This window comes from Giraffa tippelskirchi, chromosome 6 (genome assembly GCF_054371585.1).
Source record: "Giraffa tippelskirchi isolate mGirTip1 chromosome 6, T2T-mGirTip1v1.2.pri, whole genome shotgun sequence".
NCBI lineage: Eukaryota > Metazoa > Chordata > Mammalia > Artiodactyla > Giraffidae > Giraffa > Giraffa tippelskirchi.
The window spans coordinates 125,467,040-125,485,597 of NC_137280.1; the positions used below are offsets into that span (position 1 = coordinate 125,467,040).

General features: G+C 41.3%; 2 protein-coding genes across 3 annotated transcripts in view; both read left to right on the plus strand.

The window, feature by feature from the left end:
- PCDHGA1 (protocadherin gamma subfamily A, 1) overlaps positions 1-16,361 on the plus strand; it is a 27,768-nt gene extending 11,407 nt beyond the window's left edge. Inside the window, exons 3-5 of one of the 2 annotated variants that reach the window (XM_081501093.1) lie at positions 3,127-3,381; positions 3,629-10,067; positions 13,754-16,361. In XM_081501093.1, the coding sequence (XP_081357219.1) occupies positions 7,650-10,067; positions 13,754-13,768 (2,433 nt within the window). In that variant the 5' untranslated portion in view covers positions 3,127-3,381; positions 3,629-7,649 and the 3' untranslated portion in view covers positions 13,769-16,361. Of the gene's footprint in view, positions 1-3,126; positions 3,382-3,628; positions 10,731-13,753 lie in introns of those variants that run through there. The other variant, XM_081501092.1, reaches the window with a different exon arrangement.
- LOC145510296 (protocadherin gamma-A2-like) lies at positions 13,874-16,917 on the plus strand. The gene has a single exon (XM_081501089.1). It carries the CDS (start codon positions 13,874-13,876, stop codon positions 16,352-16,354), a length of 2,481 nt encoding a protein of 826 aa, XP_081357215.1. The 3' UTR covers positions 16,355-16,917.
- Positions 16,918-18,558: the final 1,641 nt, after the last annotated feature.

An 18,558-nucleotide genomic window follows, 5' to 3' on the forward strand; every position in this document is an offset into this window, starting at 1 on the left:
ACCACCAGGGAAGTCCCACACTAGGACTATTTTTTAATTACTAACTGTTTTAAGCCATATTCCTAACTAAACACTGGCAAGAGGAATGAGATCACCAGTATTGGCTTAGATCTATCAGAACCTACTATCACTGTGAATAGGTTCAGCTGCCCCTTAAGTACACAGAGAGTGGCCCTCTAAAAAGGAAGTGTTAGTAGAGAGGAAAGGGCATGGGCAACTATTTGGGCAACTGGCATGGGCAACTATAATCTATTTGGGCTGCTGTATCAAAATACCATAACTTGAGTGGCTTATAATCAATGGAAATTTATTTCTTAGATCTGAAGCCTGAGAAGTCTGAAAAAGGCAATGGCAGCTTGGTGTCTGATGAGGGCAGGCTTCCTGGTTCATAGGTGGTAGTCTTTTTTTGCTGTAACCTCACATGGTGAGAGGGATAGGGGAGCTCTCTGTGGCCCATTTTACAGAGGCACGAATGCCATTTATGAGGACTCCACTCTCATGACCTAATCACCTCCCCAAAGCCCTACCTCTCAATACCATTACATTGATTAAGTTTCAACAAATGAATTTTTTTGCAAGGGGATATAAATATTCAGTCTATAGAAGTAATCAGTAGTATCCATGAGAGAGCGGATTATTAGGAGGATTATAATAGTGTGTGTATGGAGCGGATTATTAGGAGGATTATAATAGTGTGTGTATATATATGTATAATTCCAAAAAGGACACAATGGCCAATAAGCACATTAGAAGATGCTTAACATTACTAATTATTAGGGAAATGCAAATGAAAACAACAGTGAGGTACTACCTCATACCCACTGGGATGACTGCTATAAAAAGAACAGAAAATAATAAATATTGTCGAGGATGTAGAATCAGGAAACCCTTGTGTACTGTTGGTGGGAATGATGTAAAATAGTATAGCCACTGTGAAAAACTGCCAGTGGTTCCTCAAAAAATTAAAAATAGAATTAGTATATGATCCATCAATTCCACTTCTGTGTATATACCCTAAAGAATTGAAAGCAGGGTCTGTAAGAGATCTTTATCACCCTTGTTCATAGCTGCATTATTCACAGTAGCTAAAAGTTAGATACACCCAAGGTATTCAACCAGTGAATGCATAAGCAAAATGTGGTATGTGTACATACAATGGAATATTATTCAGCTTTAAAAAGGAAGGAAATTATTTTTTAAATTGAAATATAATTGACCTACAACACTATTAGTTCCAGGTGTACAACATAGTCATTCAGTATTTCTGTACATTACAAAATGATCACCACCACTGTAAGTCTAGTCTGTCACCATACAAAGTTATTACGATTTTATTGACTATACTGTATTCCCCATGCTATCGATTTCATCCTTGTGACTCATTTATTTTGTAACTGGAAGTTTGTAACTCTTAATATTACTCACCTATTTCACTCATCCCCACATCCTTGTGACAGCCACCTGATTGTTCTTTGTATCTATGCATCTGTTTGTTTTATGTTTTTCTTGTTTCAGTTCTACATATAAGTGAAATCATATGAGATTTGTCTTTTTCTGTTTGACTTACTTCACTTAGCATTATATCCTCTATGTCCATCCATGTTGTAGCAAATGGCAAGATTTTTTAAAAAGATTTATTTATTTATTTATTTTATTTTTTGGCTATGGTGACTCTTCATTGCTGCACTTGGGCTTTCTATAATTTTAGGAGCAAAACTTTGTTGTGGTGCATGGGCTTCTCATTTCCCTGGCTTCTCTTATTGTGGAGCATGTTCAAGGGCTTCAGTAGTTGTGGCACATGGGCTTAGTTGCTGCAGAGCATGTGGGATCTTCTGGGACCAGAGATGGAAAGACGATTCTTAACCACTGGACCACCAGGGAATCCCAAGATTTTGTTCTTATTTATGGTAGTGTACATATGCCATATGTACATATATGTACACCACATATTATTTATCCATTCATTTATTGTTGGACACTTAGGTTGCTTCCATATCTTGGCTGTTGTAAATGGTGCTGCAGTGAACATAGTGGTGCTCAATCTTTCCAAATTAGTGTTGTTGTTGTTGTTATTGTTATTTTCAGAAACATACCCAGAAGTGGAATTGCTGCATCATGTGGTAGTTCTGTTTTTAATTTTTTTAGGAACCTCATACTCTTTAAAAAGGAAGGAAATTCTGACATAATACTGCAACACGGATGAACTTTGAGGATATTAATGCTGTGTAAAATAAGTAAAAAAAAAAGACAAATACTGTATGATTCCACTTATATGAGGTATTTAGAATAGTCAAAATCATAGAGCCAGCAAGTAGAATGATGTTTGCCAGGGGCTGGAGAAAGAGGAGAATGAGGAATTACCATTTAATGGGTAGACGGTTTCAGTTTTAGGAGATAAAAAAGAATTCCGGAGATGGATAATTGTGATAGTTGCATGACACTATGAAGGTACTTAATACTACTAAACTGTACACTTAAAATGGTTATGTTGGTAAATCTTATGTTTTATGTAAAATCGTAATTGAATAACGCAATTACTGATACTTTAAATTTTTTGTTGGTATTTTCTACTTTTTATAGTGGTGGTTTCTTCTATATTATAGAATATACAGTGAGAATTTCCTTATCTAATGTAAAATTGTTTTTACAATGGATAATTTCTTGAGTAAAAAATGTTTAAGAAAAAGAAACTTAAGTAGTATTCTTCAAAAGGAAATGTCACGAGGGAAATTGTGTAAGAATTTTAAGCTGATGTGAATTTTAATAAATTAAAAAATTTGTTTTAAATTTTGTAGAAAGACCATTTTATTAATATTTTGTCAAAAAGAAATAGTGACTTGTAGCCTTTATACTGAACCAACTGGTATTTTAAAATAAATCCTGGAAACAAAGGAGGACTTTCAGAAATAACAAGAGGTAGATATCCTACTGGACCTCTGGGTGCCGCTGTCGGCCAATCCGTGGCTGGAGTGAAACAAAGGGATCCACTGGCGATTCTGACGCAGCAATGTCCGCAGACTTTTGAGAAATGCACCAGGAGCAGACTCTGCACACCATCTCTCCCGCAATCTGCTCCAGAAATCTGGGTCTAGAAGGTGAGAAAGAGCCGCTGCCTTTTCTTTCCAGCGCACTTTGGTAATCCAAGGAGCAGCTGTAGTGAGGTGTATTCAGACCTACAAAGCAGCATCAAGAAGAGATGGAAGTCTCCCTACAGGGAAGATGCGGGAACGAAAGAAGCGCCCTTTCCTTTCCTGATGTCTTTGTTCAGCCTGGTGAACTGCGCAGCAGAGGCACTGTGAGAATCCTTCCAGGAGACGTAGCCAAGGATTTAAAAGTGGGGATTCGCGCCAAAGATCTACTTCTTGGTGACCAGAACGGTGGGTGAGTGCTGAGCAAGGAGCAGGGAGGAGCAAAAGAATGACAGGATAGATCTAGCCAATAGGCCAAAGGAAGTCCCTAGGACCCTTGAATTCTGAAACCATCCCTGGAAATTCTTTTATATAATAAAAGTATTTATATAGATATTTTATACTTATATTTTATATATTTATATATTTAATGTAAACTATTTCTATAAAGTAGGGCTTCCCTGGTGGCTCAATGGTAAACAATCTGCTTGCCAATGCAGGAGGCGCAGGTTCAATCCCTGGGTTGAAGAGATCCCCTGGAGAAGGAAATGGCAACACACTCCAGTATTCTTGCCTGGGAAATACCATGGACAGAGGAGCCTGGTGAGCTATAGTCCATGGGGTTGCAAAAGAGTAGGACACGGCTTAGCAACTAACCAACAATTTACCTTAGATATAAATAACATATGGCTTTGAGCACAGCCATTTCGTTTTGAAAATTCTGGAAAATATCTTAATAGGAGCAAAGTTTACTTCCAAACTGCAGTAGATATGGATGCTGCAAGTAATTCTCTACAAGTTTATCAAATTAGTTTCAGTTAGACAGCTCTCTCTCACTGCCAAAAGTAAAAGAGAACACTGGGGCAGTAAATTCTCTGGTTATTTATTGGGAAAATCTGGACCAGTGTAGCAGAGCTGTCATCACTTAGTGGTTAAGAGGAGATTCAGGGGAAGATGCAGGTCTTGGATGCCAAAGCCAGTCTTCCCATACTACAAGAGTACAGCAGTCTGTCTGCCAGAGAACCTCCTTGTCTGCATTCTTCAGGTGATCCCTGCGGACCTAGATGACACCCTTAAGGTAGAGTTCTCCTGCACTTTTCACAGTCTCACCACGGATACAGAATATATTCCATAATGACAGTACTGTCTTTGATTTTGAAGAGTGACAGTTACATCACAGCATAGAAGAGAAGCCTGGGGGCAGTTAAGAGCCTTTTTCACAATCCTGCTTGAAATGGAGTTGAGAACTGTAATGCAGTGCAGGTGACTTTCAGCTGGATGTTTAGTCCTGTTAGAGATAAGAACTATAGTTGGTGTAATCAAAACAACAGGACTCAGAGACTTGCTTGAAGAGAGCAGTGAAAGATATTGCAGGGAGTAATAAACAGAGAGCCAAACAATTCACCAGTAAGAATTAGTAATTCTTTGTAAACCACTGGCAGATGAAGTTCTAAACTGGGGGCTGACTTGGAATTATGAGGTAACTGACAAGGACAAGCTGTCCCTCTCCTCCCACACAAGCATCAGCCTGAATATAACCCACATCAGCAAAAACACTCTAGTTTTCCAACAGGTCTACTGTATGGTCCAGGAGACTAAAACCACTCACCCAGCGCCCCATCCATTGCACACTTTAGTGCTTCCAACTCAAATTTGGTGCCCTAAGTGCATCCTGTTTTTCCTGACCAGTGACCTGGTGCTGTTATCTGACATATCAGTGAGTGTAGAGCACAGTGGTGTTCACTGCAGCCTACCTTTGAGCTGATGCTACACCCCTTGACCAGGGCTCGGTGACATCCTGAGTCAGCCTGTAATAGTGGACTACCACTGCCAAAACTTAGAGAACACTCACTATGCCAGGAGTTGCACCTGGAAGTTGTGTCCCTCTTCAGTGGGGCACTGCTCACTGTGTAGCCCAACTACCTGGTCGCCAAGATGGACACTGACTGGGGCACAACACCTGACTCTCCTGTCAGGTGCTTCAGACCACCTGATCCGACTCTTCAACCTGAGGATGCCCAAGAGTGAGATGCCCACTGGGGCACTATGGATGACAGGGATGCTGCTCTTGGGGGCTTGCTGGTCACTGTGCTCAATGACAATATTCGTCACACTGCCGCTGGTCTTTGCAGGAGCTGTGGACAGACTTCCGTGACCACCCGGCACCTCCTACCAGAGCTGCAGTTTTACCTGGTTATGGCCTTTTGGCCTTGATCTCCATACTCTTCTTCCTACAGTGACTCTGGCCATAGCCCAGTGCCTGCACTGCTCTTCCAGCCCTGCTTTCAGCTTGATCCAAGCCTGGATTTGGAGTTGCTCCCACTTTAGCAGGAAAGATTTGCCCTATTCCTACTGTCACTATATGGCTTGGCTTCAGATCTTGCAATCTTAATTTCTTCAAATTAACTCAGAAACCTTTTAACTGGATAGTTTCTGTAGTACCATCAGTAAAGCCTTAAATATTACATTGGATTCAAATGTATACATGTGAATTTTAACACTTTTACTTCATAAATATCCTGCTGTAAGCAGTTCTGCTTACTTTTATTGTTTTTAGGGTTGTGGGGAGCTCTACAAATTTACTTGCTAGTTTCTATGTATATTTTGATTTGTTTCATTAGCCAGAAAATTTCTTTGGGCAAAATTTTGTGCCTACTAATTTATGGTCTGAGAAGTTATGTTTCCTGCTGAAGAGTTCTTTCTTGTAAATATTGAAGGAAGTTCATGACATCTTTAAGTTTCTGCTCTTGGGCTCCATTATACTTGTCTTTGAGAAGTGGAAAATTGTAGATTTGTTTATATAAGAACATAGATTCTCTCTCCCAGGAACTATTCTGGCCTTTGTTTCCTTTCTTTCATCATTTTCCAGACCCTTCTCAGTCATGGGCTTCCCTGGTGGCTCAGAAGTTAAAGCGTGTGCCTGCAATGTGGGAGACCTGGGTTCGATCCCTGGGTCAGGAAGATCCCCTGGAGAAGGAAATGGCAACCCACTCCAGTATTCTTGCCTGGAGAATCCCATGGATGGAGGAGCCTGGTAGGCTACAGTCCACGGGGTCGCAAAGAGTTGGACATGACTAAGTGACTTCACTTCACTTCACTTCTCAGTCATAGTGTCCACGGGTTGGCTGCCAATACCTGGGCCAATTTGTTCCTGAAAAATGTCAACCTCTAGAATGCAGAGATCATTCTTTCCTAACTTTTGTGTAAGTTTAAATAAATGACACTAAGTCTGAGACATTTTAGTTAGTAACCATTTACTAATTTTGCAATGAGTAAAAGAAGGAAGGCAGTATAGTTTTAAAATCTTGCTATTTTAGAAAACCAACTTCTTTTGGAGAATGTATTAAGTGTGGATGTAGGAAAATACATGTTATTCTAATATAGACTATCTAAAAATAAAGATGTGGCATTTTTATTTTCAGTTTTGAAAAATAATATCACTGCCTCTTGTGTCTCTTAAAGTCTACATTAGATATTCATGTGACATTTTTCCAGTGAATGTCAAGAACCCAGTGTTTTTTGTTTGGTTTGGTTTTTTGGCCACACCTCTTAGTGCCTGGACCAGGGATCGAACCCATGCCCCTTGCAGGGGAAGCACAGAGTCTTAATCACTGGACTGCCAGGGAAGTCCCAGCCCAGTGTCATTTTATTCAAAATATATTACTTTCAGCTGAGTTAAAGGTCTTTTTAAAGTCCATATTAAAGGTCTTTTTAAATCCACATAATACATAGATACTACAGTAAAAGAAAAATAGGATGGAGTAAAAAATATGCCCTTCAAAACTCCCAAGACTTTTGCCAAATATTCAGAGCACAACAGATAGGAAATAGGACAGTTCAGTGTATTAAAGTCTTGCTTACACTCTGAAAATGTATTTTTCTTTTAGTTTTTTTTTTTCATCCTCTAGTCAAAAGGCAGTTGCTCTTCTGTATGGCCTGTGAAATGACCAGGCGGTCAACATACACCCCAGAGGTGGAGGGATGATTAGTCTCCTTTGTGTTATTTCCTGAATAGCAAACAGAATGCTTGGGAATTCCCAGGTAGTTTGGGAATACTACTGGCATATCCAACAGAGCTTGGATTCTACTGTATGTTACAATTGAGCAATAAGTAGAGGTAATTAATTAATGAACATAGTAGTTTTCTCCTTTTCATAGTGTTAATGTATTATGCTTAGCGAGTTTCTTGACAATAAACTAAGACTTAAGGAAACGTAGGTCAGCTGAATGAGAAGAGAAAGTTCAAGTATTATCTAGGAGTGCAGTAACTGGTTAGGACTCTGGGTGCCGCTGTTCACCAGTCTCGAAGATGAAGGCAGCACACACACACCCAGGGCGGGAGGGGGACTTCTTAGAACCACCATCATTGCCGGATTGAAAAGTCTCTCTGAGGCTGCCCTGATCATACTTCTGGACCACTTTCTGCTCTGAATTCTCCTGAAAATTCAGTTAATTTAGACTCAGAGAGCAAGGAAACAATACTCTTGGTGCTGGACTGAGAGAATACGAAGCAAGAGAGCAATGGCGATTCGATGGAAGGTGCTCGGCTGCTGCAGGCTGGTCCTACTGTTCCTTTTTCTGGGGCTGTTGCTGGAAGCCCAGGCTGGGAAGATCCGCTACTCCGTGTCAGAAGAGACAGACAAAGGTTTCTTTGTGGGCAACATCGCCAAGGATCTGGGGCTACAACCCCAGGAGCTGATGGAGCGCGGAGTCCGAATCGTCTCCAAAGGTAGGAAGCAGCTCTTTGCTCTGAACCCGCGAAGCGGCAGCTTGGTCACTGCGGGCAGGATAGACCGGGAAGAGCTCTGCGCTCAGAGCGCGCGGTGTCTGGTGAGTTTTAACATCTTAGTAGAGGATAAAATGAAGCTTTTCCCTGTTGAAGTGGAAATAATTGATATTAATGACAACACTCCCGAATTCCAGTTAAAAGAAGTGGAATTTAAAATGAATGAAATAACTGCTCCAGGTACCAGGATCCCCCTGCCTTCTGGGCAAGACCTTGATGTGGGTATGAATTCGCTCCAGAGCTATCAGCTCAGCTCCAATCCTCATTTCTCCCTGGATGCGCAACAGGGATCTGATGGGTCCCAACAGCCGGAGATGGTGCTGCAGAATCCCCTAGACAGGGAAGAAGAAGCTGTCCATCACTTCCTACTCACTGCCTTCGATGGGGGCAACCCAGCCCGTTCAGGAACCCTCCGAATTCGAGTTCAGGTGGTGGATGTAAATGACAACCCTCCAGCGTTTACACAAGCAGTGTACCACACGAGTGTACCCGAGAACGTGCCTCTGGGCACTCGGCTGCTCATGGTAAAAGCCATGGACCCAGATGAAGGTGCCAATGGGGAAGTAACATATTCGTTTCATAATATAGACCATAAAATGGCACAAATATTTCACTTGGATTCTTACACGGGAGAAATATCAAGTCAAGAACCTCTGGATTTTGAAGAATACACAGTTTATCCAATGGAAATTCAAGCTCAGGATGGTGCAGGCCTCATGGCCAGAGCTAAGGTGCTGGTCAAAGTTCTGGACATAAATGATAATGCCCCAGAGGTAACTATCACCTCTGTCACCACTTCAGTCCCAGAAAACTTTCCTCCTGGGGCCATAATTGCTCTTATCAGTGTGCATGACCAGGACTCCGGAGACAATGGTCACACTTCATGTTCCATTTCTGGAAATCTACCCTTTAAATTAGAAAAGTTAGATGATAATTATTACCGTTTGGTGACAGAAAAAACGATGGATAGAGAACTTACCTCCCAGTACAACATTACAGTAACAGCCACAGATCAGGGAAGTCCATCTCTATCTACTGAAACACACATTTCACTGCAAGTGACAGATATCAATGACAACCCTCCTGTCTTCCCCCAGGACTTCTACTCCACCTACATTCTAGAAAACAACCCCAGAGGTGCCTCCATTTTCTGTGTGACAGCCCACGATGCCGACAGTAATGAGAATGCACAGGTCACTTATTCCCTGGTGGAGGACACCATCCAAGGAGTGCCTCTATCCTCCTATGTCTCCATCAACTCAGACACTGGAGTCCTATATGCCTTGCGATCATTTGACTATGAGCAGTTCCAGGACCTGCAATTGAGACTGATGGCTCGTGACAGCGGGGACCCACCACTCGGCAGCAACGTGTCTGTGAGCATATTTGTGCTGGACCAGAATGACAACACACCTGAAATCCTGTATCCTGCACTCCCCACGGATGGTTCCACTGGTGTGGAGCTGGCACCGCGCTCTGCAGAACCAGGCTACTTGGTTACCAAGGTAGTGGCAGTGGACAGAGACTCTGGCCAGAACTCCTGGCTATCTTACCGCCTACTCAAGGCCAGCGAACCAGGACTCTTCGCGGTGGGGCTGCACACTGGGGAGGTGCGCACAGCGCGGGCCCTGCTAGACAGGGACGCGCTCAAGCAGAGCCTGGTGGTGGTGGTCCAAGATCACGGCCAGCCCCCTCTGTCGGCCACCATCACGTTCACCGTGGCTGTTGCTGACAGCATTCCAGAAGTGCTGGCCGACTTGGACAACATTGAAACTTCCTCCCACCCGGACAACTCCAGCTTCACGCTGCATTTGGTAGTGGCTGTGGCCGCGGTCTCTTGCGTCTTCCTCGCCTTTGTCATCGCGTTGCTGGTGCTCAGATTGCGACGCTGGCACAGACTGCGTGAGCAGACTTCAGCAAGTGTATTGGCGGGCTTGCCCACCTCTCACTTTGTGGGCGTGGACGGGGTGCGGGCTTTCCTGCAGACCTATTCGCACGAGGTCTCGCTCACCGCGGACTCTCGGGGGAGTCACGTGATCTTCCCGCAGCCCAACTACGCCAACACGCTCGTCAGTCAGGAGAGCGATGAGAAAAAGGATATTTTGTCAGTACCCCAGTCTTTACTTGAAGACAAAAAGGAAACATTTTCTCAGGTAAATCTTTTGTAGTAAATTTATCTAGATAAAAATAATTTATGTGTTTACTTACTTGCTTTCACTCTTTACTGCTAAAAAGTCTCTATTTGCCGTGTTTGTGTTTGTGTTTATATTAACAGATCCTGGGAAATCATTATTAAGTGTTTCTATCCAAGTATATTTATAATTGTTCTTTCATTGAAAAGGAGATCGTAATTAATCATAATGTAGGTGGTTGGGACAGAGTTGTGGAAAGAGCATTGTACAGAAACAAGGACGTTTTTTTGCTTGCTTCTGGCCCAGTAATTTTTTCTTTACCATGCTCTTATCTGACAATGATAGAGTTTGACTAGGCCTACAAATATTTGTGTGACTGATTCTGTTTTCAGATATCCTTAGATTATAAATATCTCATCTACTCCTAAATTTAATATATATGTCATCTGTTGGGGTGCTGTTTTATTTGGGAATATTTGAAGAGGTAAAGATTGTCTAAAGTAGTATTTTAAGTTGTGTTAACATAAAATTATGGAAATTTAGGCAAGCTGAAAATTTAAACTATTGTTGAATATCTTAGTCCTTTGTTTAGTGGTTTATTTTGATATGTTTTATGCACACTCAAGAATACACCAAATGTTTAAGTAAGTTACAATATGAAGTAATAAAATGGATGACAGAAAATTTCCTGTGCAGCATGAGAAATAGTTTGAAGCCTCCTGACTTGTATATTATGCCTGTAATGTAAACAACTAACAAAAATCAAATATATATTCCACTTTAATGTATTAGCTCTTCACAAGAAATGCATCATAAGTAAGTCCATGCTTTAAAATACTCTGTTCCAATAAATTAAAGAGATACATAAAATATAAAATGAAAAAAGCAAAAGCATAATAAGGCACAAATAAAAATAAATATCTAAATGGACCAACGATGGGACAGAAAGTGGTGAGCCAGGCTAACACTAAAGCGGGAATTCTGGTCTTGGACTTACTCTTGATGAGACAGATCTGTATTCAATCTTATACACAACAAATATAGAATAAGCATTTTTATATGAAAATATGGAGAATCTACAACAATTTAATACAAAATCATCACATGCACAAAAAACGGCAGAGAAAATTTCAAAGTACCAATAATATACATGCTTTATAACATGTGCTTAAATCACAAAGTGGGTGGTAGGGGGATAGGGGAGTTATTAATAATGAAAAGGTACAGACCTTGCCTTGTAAGATGAATAAGGCCATAGGACCCAATATATAGAATGGAGGCTATAGTTGATAACATTATATTGTATAATAGAAATTTGCTAAGAGTATAATTTAATTCTCTCTCACAACACACAAAGGTAAGTATGTGAAGTGATGAATGTATTATTAGCTCAGTAGGAGGAATCCTTTCACAGTGTGTATATATATCAAATCATCATGTTGTACACCTAAGGATCTTAAATTTTTATTTAAAATTGTAAAGCTGCAAAAATCACAAAGCAAATACTTTAAAAGAAAACAAAATGAGCATTTAAATCTATACCACTAAACTACTATTGGATTTTAAAAAATCACAATGGAAATAAAAACTCAAAAATTAAAATATTATTTATTTAAAATTGTGGAATGCCTCTAAAAGAGTATTTAGGGTTAAGTTTATAGACAACCATAAGAATTTCAAAAAACAAATTATTAAAATTAGTGAAGCTAGCTCGACAATCAAGAAATAAAGCAAGAAATATATAATATCAGTATAAAGAAAATAACAGGAAAGGAAACAGTATAAATTATTGAAATGCAAACCAGGAAGAATTCTGATGGTGAAGCAATAGAAGCTGACACTAGTGGGGAGAAATTGAATCTTCTGTCAAGTCAAGTGCTGGGACTAATATTGGCTAGGTAGATAGCAGGACTAAGATTCATTTTAGAGATCTTAAAAGAAGACCCAAAATTCTGATTATAGACAAAGACCTGGAAAAAGAGAAAGAAAAGCAAGTGAGACTGGGAAAAAATAAAACAGCTTAATATGAAGCAAGAAGCATGAGTGGGAAATAATATACTATGTAAAACCAGATGTTGTCAAAGACAAAGAAACAGAAAAATCTTTAGAGAAACTGCAAATAAGGGATGTCAAGTGGTTACTTAACGAGACTCAAAAGTATCAGAAGAGTGTTGAAGAAAAAGTTTTAAGAAACAAACTAGAGGTTCTACTAGAAAACATGGTGAGTTGATAAGAATTATTTCCAATAAATATTTCATCAGTGTTCTCAGAGGAATGGATTGAAAATGAAAAAAGTTCAACAGGGGAGAACTCAAAAGGCAAAAAGACTGAAATGGGACCAGAAGTGTGCAATCTTGCTAAAGAATTGATTCGAAGCCCCATCTACTGTGTTTAATATTTATGGCTTCTGACTAAATGGGGTTTATTACTTATGAATGCAAGAATATTTCAGTATAAGAAAATCTAATATAAAACTTTGTACGAAAAGATTAAAGATAAAAGCTGTTCATTTCAATCGAGGCATAAGAAAGGTCTTGAGAACATTCAATACATGATTAAAATCTTTTAGCAAACTGAAAACTGAAGGAAATGTACTTAAACTGACAAAGAATATTTGTCAAAACTTATAGAACTATCCAAAGCAATCTACAGATTCAATTCAATGGCTATCAAAATACCAATGCCTTTTTTATAAGTAGAAAAAAGTCTACCCTAAAATTCACATGGGGTATCAAGGGACCTCAAATAGCCAAAACAGTCTTGGAAAAAGAACAAACCACCTTCAGTTTCCTTAATGTTTATGCTGCCTCTCACCTCCAAGCATTTGTACTAAGGTTCTAGAACACTACTCCAGCCTCTTTCTTGATTCAGTCATACCCTTAAGGATCCAGGTTCAATCCTATCCTGAAAAGTGTTTTTTGACTACCCCCCCCACCCAGGCTGAATATCCTTCCTATGTATTCTCCCACTGACCAGGATTTCCAACCATCATAGCAGTTGTCATACTCTATTAAAACACTCCGTTTACTGTGTCCTCCCTTATCATGTAAATTCCCTTGAGAACTGGGACTCTGTTCATCAAGTGCACCAGTTCTGTCTACAGCATCAATCAGGCAAAGTGTCAGGCAAAGGTTAGTTGCTCAATTAAGTGTCTGATAACTCAATAATTTAAATACAGGTTTTGGAAAAAACACTGGTTTTGAAGTTCAATACTAAGCCACTAAGCACAGAAATTTAAAATATATAACATTAGAATATAATGTAGCTAATGTTTTTAGATTAATCTTACTTTCTCCAAATATGGAATAAGAGGTTGAAGATGTTTGGCTTAAGGGCAGAAGTTACTTTGATTAGTGCCTCCAAAGTTCCTCAGTGCTTTCCTTGCGACTATCAAGATCACATTCATCACACCATTATTATTCATTCCAAAAAAAAAGATTCCTGACTTGAAAGAGCAATCTCTCAGGTATCTTAGAACTGTAAAATTCTTCAAAACATCTTGAAAGTGACAGGAGTAACAAGAAATAACTGTATTTGCCTGGAAGAATGCAGAAATTACTTAGGCCTCTGGGCGTCGCTGTTGACTACCTAAGAAGTAAGCCTGTGAGACATCCAGTCCAACATTACGATTTCCATAACACAAAGGGCTGGGCATTTGGCCCGCAGGGTTCGGGGCAGCAAAGAAATTCAGTCCAACAGCCCACTAGTTCTCTCCACAGTGACCTGGGACCCGTGAATACTGGTCACCTCAGACCCTGAGGAATAAAGACTGGAATCCCGAGCTGGAGGCTGGAAGTTGCCTGGGAGAAAAGACTGCAGCTCAAGAAATGGCGGCTCTGCTAAATTTGCCACATCGCGGAAGGTTTGTCCTGCTGTGCCTTCTTTGGGCGGCCCTGTGGGAGGCTGGAGCTGGGCAGATGCGCTATTCTGTGCCAGAAGAGATAGAAAAAGGGTCATTCGTGGGCAGCGTTGCCAAGGATCTCGGGCTAGAGCCTCTGACACTGGCGGAGCGCGGAGCCCGCATCGTCTCCAGAGGTAGGACGCATCTCTTCGCTCTGAACCCGCGAAACGGCAGCTTGGTCACCGCGGGCAGGATAGACCGGGAGGAGCTCTGCGCCCAAAGTGCGCGGTGTCTGGTGAGTTTTAACATACTCCTGGAAGATAAATTGAGTATTTATTCAGTAGAAGTGGAAATAAAAGATATAAACGATAATGCCCCTCGCTTTGGAGTAGAGGAAGTGGAGCTAAAAATTAGTGAAACGACTACGCCAGGATTCCGGATCCCTCTTAAGAGCGCGCATGATGCAGACATCGGAGAGAACACTCTTCAAAAGTACGAAATTAATTCAAATGACCACTTCTCTCTGGACGTGCGAAGCGGGGTGGATGGTAACAAGTACCCGGAGCTGGTGCTGGGACGCGCTCTCGACCGTGAGGAGGAGGCCGTACACTACCTCGTTCTCACGGCTTTGGACGGGGGCGACCCTATCAGATCTGGCACCTCCCGCATCCGCGTGACGGTCTTGGATGTGAACGACAACCCCCCTGTTTTCACACAGCCCGAGTACCGTGTAAGTGTTCCAGAGAATACTCCTGTAGGCACCCGGATACTTACAGTGACCGCCACTGATGCAGATGAGGGATACAATGCCCAGGTGACATATTTTCTGGAGAAAAACCCTGAAGAAACCTCACAGGTATTTGAGCTTAAGTCATCATCTGGAGAAATAACAATCACAAAAAGCCTAGATTTTGAGGATGCCAAAGTCCATGAAATTGATATTGAAGCTCAGGATGGTCCAGGCCTTCTGACCAGAATGAAGGTCATTGTCACAGTTCTGGACGTGAATGACAATGTCCCAGAATTCTACATGACATCTACTACAAGCTCAGTTCCTGAAGATTCTCCTCCAAGAACCATAATCGCACTTTTCAATGTACATGACAGAGACTTTGGGCAGAATGCATTTATCACATGTTCACTCCCAGAGGACCTTCCTTTCAAGTTAGAAAGGTTAGTGGACAATTACCACCGATTGGTTACAACCAGAGTCCTTGACAGGGAACAGTTTTCCTCTTACAACATCACTGTGACTGCTAAAGATGGAGGGAGCCCATCTCTATCCACAAATGCTTACATTTTGCTGCAGGTGACAGACATCAACGACAACCCTCCCACCTTTCCCCACACATCCTACTCTGCCTACATTCCTGAAAACAACCCCAGAGGTGCCTCCATCTTTTCCGTGATGGCCTGTGACCCCGACAGCAACGACAATGCCCATGTAACTTATAGCTTGGCTGAGGACACCCTTCAGAGTACACCCCTGTCCTCCTACATCTCCATCAACTCTGACACCGGTGTCCTCTACGCACTGCATTCCTTTGATTATGAGCAGTTCCATGAACTTCAGTTATGGGTTATAGCACAGGATGGTGGGAATCCACCACTCAGCACCAATGTGTCTGTGAGCATATTCGTGCTGGACCAGAACGACAACACACCTGAGATTCTGTACCCTGCACTCCCCACGGATGGTTCCACGGGCGTGGAGCTGGCACCCCGCTCTGCAGAGCCTGGCTACCTGGTCACCAAGGTGGTGGCAGTGGACAGAGACTCAGGACAGAATGCCTGGCTGTCCTACCGCCTGCTCAAGGCCAGCGAGCCAGGGCTCTTCGCGGTGGGGCTGCACACGGGCGAGGTGCGCACAGCGCGGGCCCTGCTGGACAGAGATGCTCTCAAGCAGAGCCTGGTGGTGGCCGTCCAGGACCATGGCCAACCCCCTCTCTCGGCCACCGTCACGCTCACTGTGGCTGTGGCTGACAGCATCCCAGACATCCTGACTGGCCTAGGCAGCCTGAAGCCCTCAGTGGACCCTGACAACTCAGGCCTCACACTCTACCTGGTGGTGGCAGTGGCCGCGGTCTCCTGTGTCTTCCTTGCCTTTGTCATTGTGCTGCTGGCACTCAGACTGCGGCATTGGCACACGTCGCGTCTGCTCCAGGCTTCGGGCAGCAGGTTGGCTGGAGTGCCGGCGTCTCAGTTTGTGGGCGTGGACGGGGTGCGGGCTTTCCTGCAGACCTATTCGCACGAGGTCTCGCTCACCGCGGACTCGCGGGGGAGTCACGTGATCTTCCCGCAGCCAAACTATGCGGACAGGCTCATCAGTCAGGAGAGCTGTGAGAAAAAGGATTTTCTTTCAGAACCTCAATTTCTACCTGAAGATCAAGAAGAAACATTTTCTCAGGTAAACTCTCTTCCCAATATTCCTGTGAGTTACTTTGCTAAAAGAAATAAATTTACCTAATTACTTAGATGTCTCCACAGTTTACCATACCTTTTCTATTTCCCATATTTCTTTGTGGACATGTTCAATTTTTAAGAAATAGTCCTCATGAATTATTTCTCACTAGTTTTAAGTGTTCACATGGTGTAACAGGGAAGAGAAGCTAGAATCATTGTGTCATTAGTATAAATTGGGAATTAGTAGGTGAAGATGATATTTAGGTTAACAAAAGAGCCTTAGGTTCAAGAGGGAGGGGTCATATGGATACCTGTGGCTGATTCATGTTGATGTATAGGAGAAACCAGCACAATATTGTAAAGCAATTATCCTCCAATTAAAAAAAATTAATGCATTAACAACAACAGCAAAGAGCCTTAGGAACTGGGGTATCTGATTTCTCTTACTTTCTTTCTCATCCCTTAGCAAACCATCCCAATCCACCTGAATCAACAGTTCTTTGTTAGATATATGAACGTTGGCTTTTGTTTCCTCAAATGTCTCCCTCCTTTGAAATTTAATACTTTTATGCTTTATATTTGTATTTGTTTATGAATATTAATAAATACTGTAGTTGTTTGTTTTCATCTCAGTTTTTTTGTTTTTCCTTCAGTTTAGCAGTGAGATTCCTCATATTTTTTTATTTGAATGATCTTCCCTATTAAAAGATGGATTTAGGAATAGATATGCTTCACCATGTTTCAGGAAGGTATGTCATGCAATCTCTGTTTAGTTCAAAATATCATTAGCCTCTAAAGTAACTCTGTGTTCCTTTAAGAGTAACTGAGTTATCATTTGCTGTATTAATATAATACATGGTTTGTATAATAGTTAAGATGTGTCTGTTCCCTGTTACTTTTTATTTTTCTCATATGTGGAAACAACATTGCCTTTTTATCTTTAAAAATAATATATATCCTCAAAGGATTCAGAGACCATATCAAATAATTGCCCCTAAAGATTCTCCTTTTACATTTCTCTTCTCAAAGTTTCCTACTCACAGCAGCTGTTGAAATGTTTCCAGTTCCTCCACCAACATCAGTCCCCCTTACAACCAAGTTTTCCTGCCCCATTTCTCTTCCCATGTTGGCTTTTAGTATGTTAGTCATATACTTAATAAAAAAGAACAAAAAATACACTACTATTCTGTGTAACTGGGATCATCTTTTATTTGGAAATAATCCTGTACTAAGTCAGTCATGTATATAATGGTGCCATCATTCTTTAAGATGTTGTGATTCTTTACTGTTAAAGGGCATCTGAGGGGAATTGTGTTATTACTATTACATAATTTTCTTTGAGATAAAGTTGGAACTCACTGTGGAATACTACAAACATTTTGCACATAAATAAAGTACGAACTGGGGAAAATTGAAAACAAAATTCCTTTTAGTGTATACAGTAACTCTTCATGAAATAAATGCCTTATACCTAGCTGTATAAGCTGTTTGGAGGAGGAAATGGCAACCCACTCCAGTATCTGGAGAATCCCAGGGACGGAGGAGCCTGGTGGGTTGCCATCTATGGGGTCACACAGAGTCGGACACGACTGACACGACTTAGCATATAGCTGTATAATGCATGATGATTGAAGTGACAAATGAGTTCCTATTACTGTGCTTGAAGAGGAACACAAATACAGGAAAAGGGTTTCTGGAATACAAAACAAAAGTTTATCTCTACTAGTTTCAGTTTTGATCCTTAAAAACATCTTCACACTCTAATTTTAGGCAAAACAGACTACTTCCAGTACCCTGAAGTTCTGTGGTTTCTCTCTCACAACTAGGTATTGCCATATTCTTCTGTCTTATATCCAGGCCTTACCCCTCCCTGATCCACTCCTCTCAGGTTTCTTGGGAAAATCTTTGCTAATCTCCAAGGCCAGGTTGGAGGCCTTCTCATAGCCCTTGGCCTCTGATCTTATGTCAGTATCTCACTGCACTATAATTCCTTGTTTGCTTTTATATCCTTATAACTCCATGAAGGAAGTAGCTGTGTTTGTATCGTTAAATCCCCAAGTATTGTCAGATACTCAATTATATGTGTGTTTAATGAATAGGTTAAGTGGAAAATATTGAAACTAAAATGTCAAGCTATGAAGGACAGATTTCAAGAGGCACACCTTATAAATATGAATGATATTTCTGTGCAGTTCTTAAACTTTGACCATTTCAAAACAGTAACTTCAGCATGTTTGAACCAATATTAGTGGCATTCAGGTTAACTCA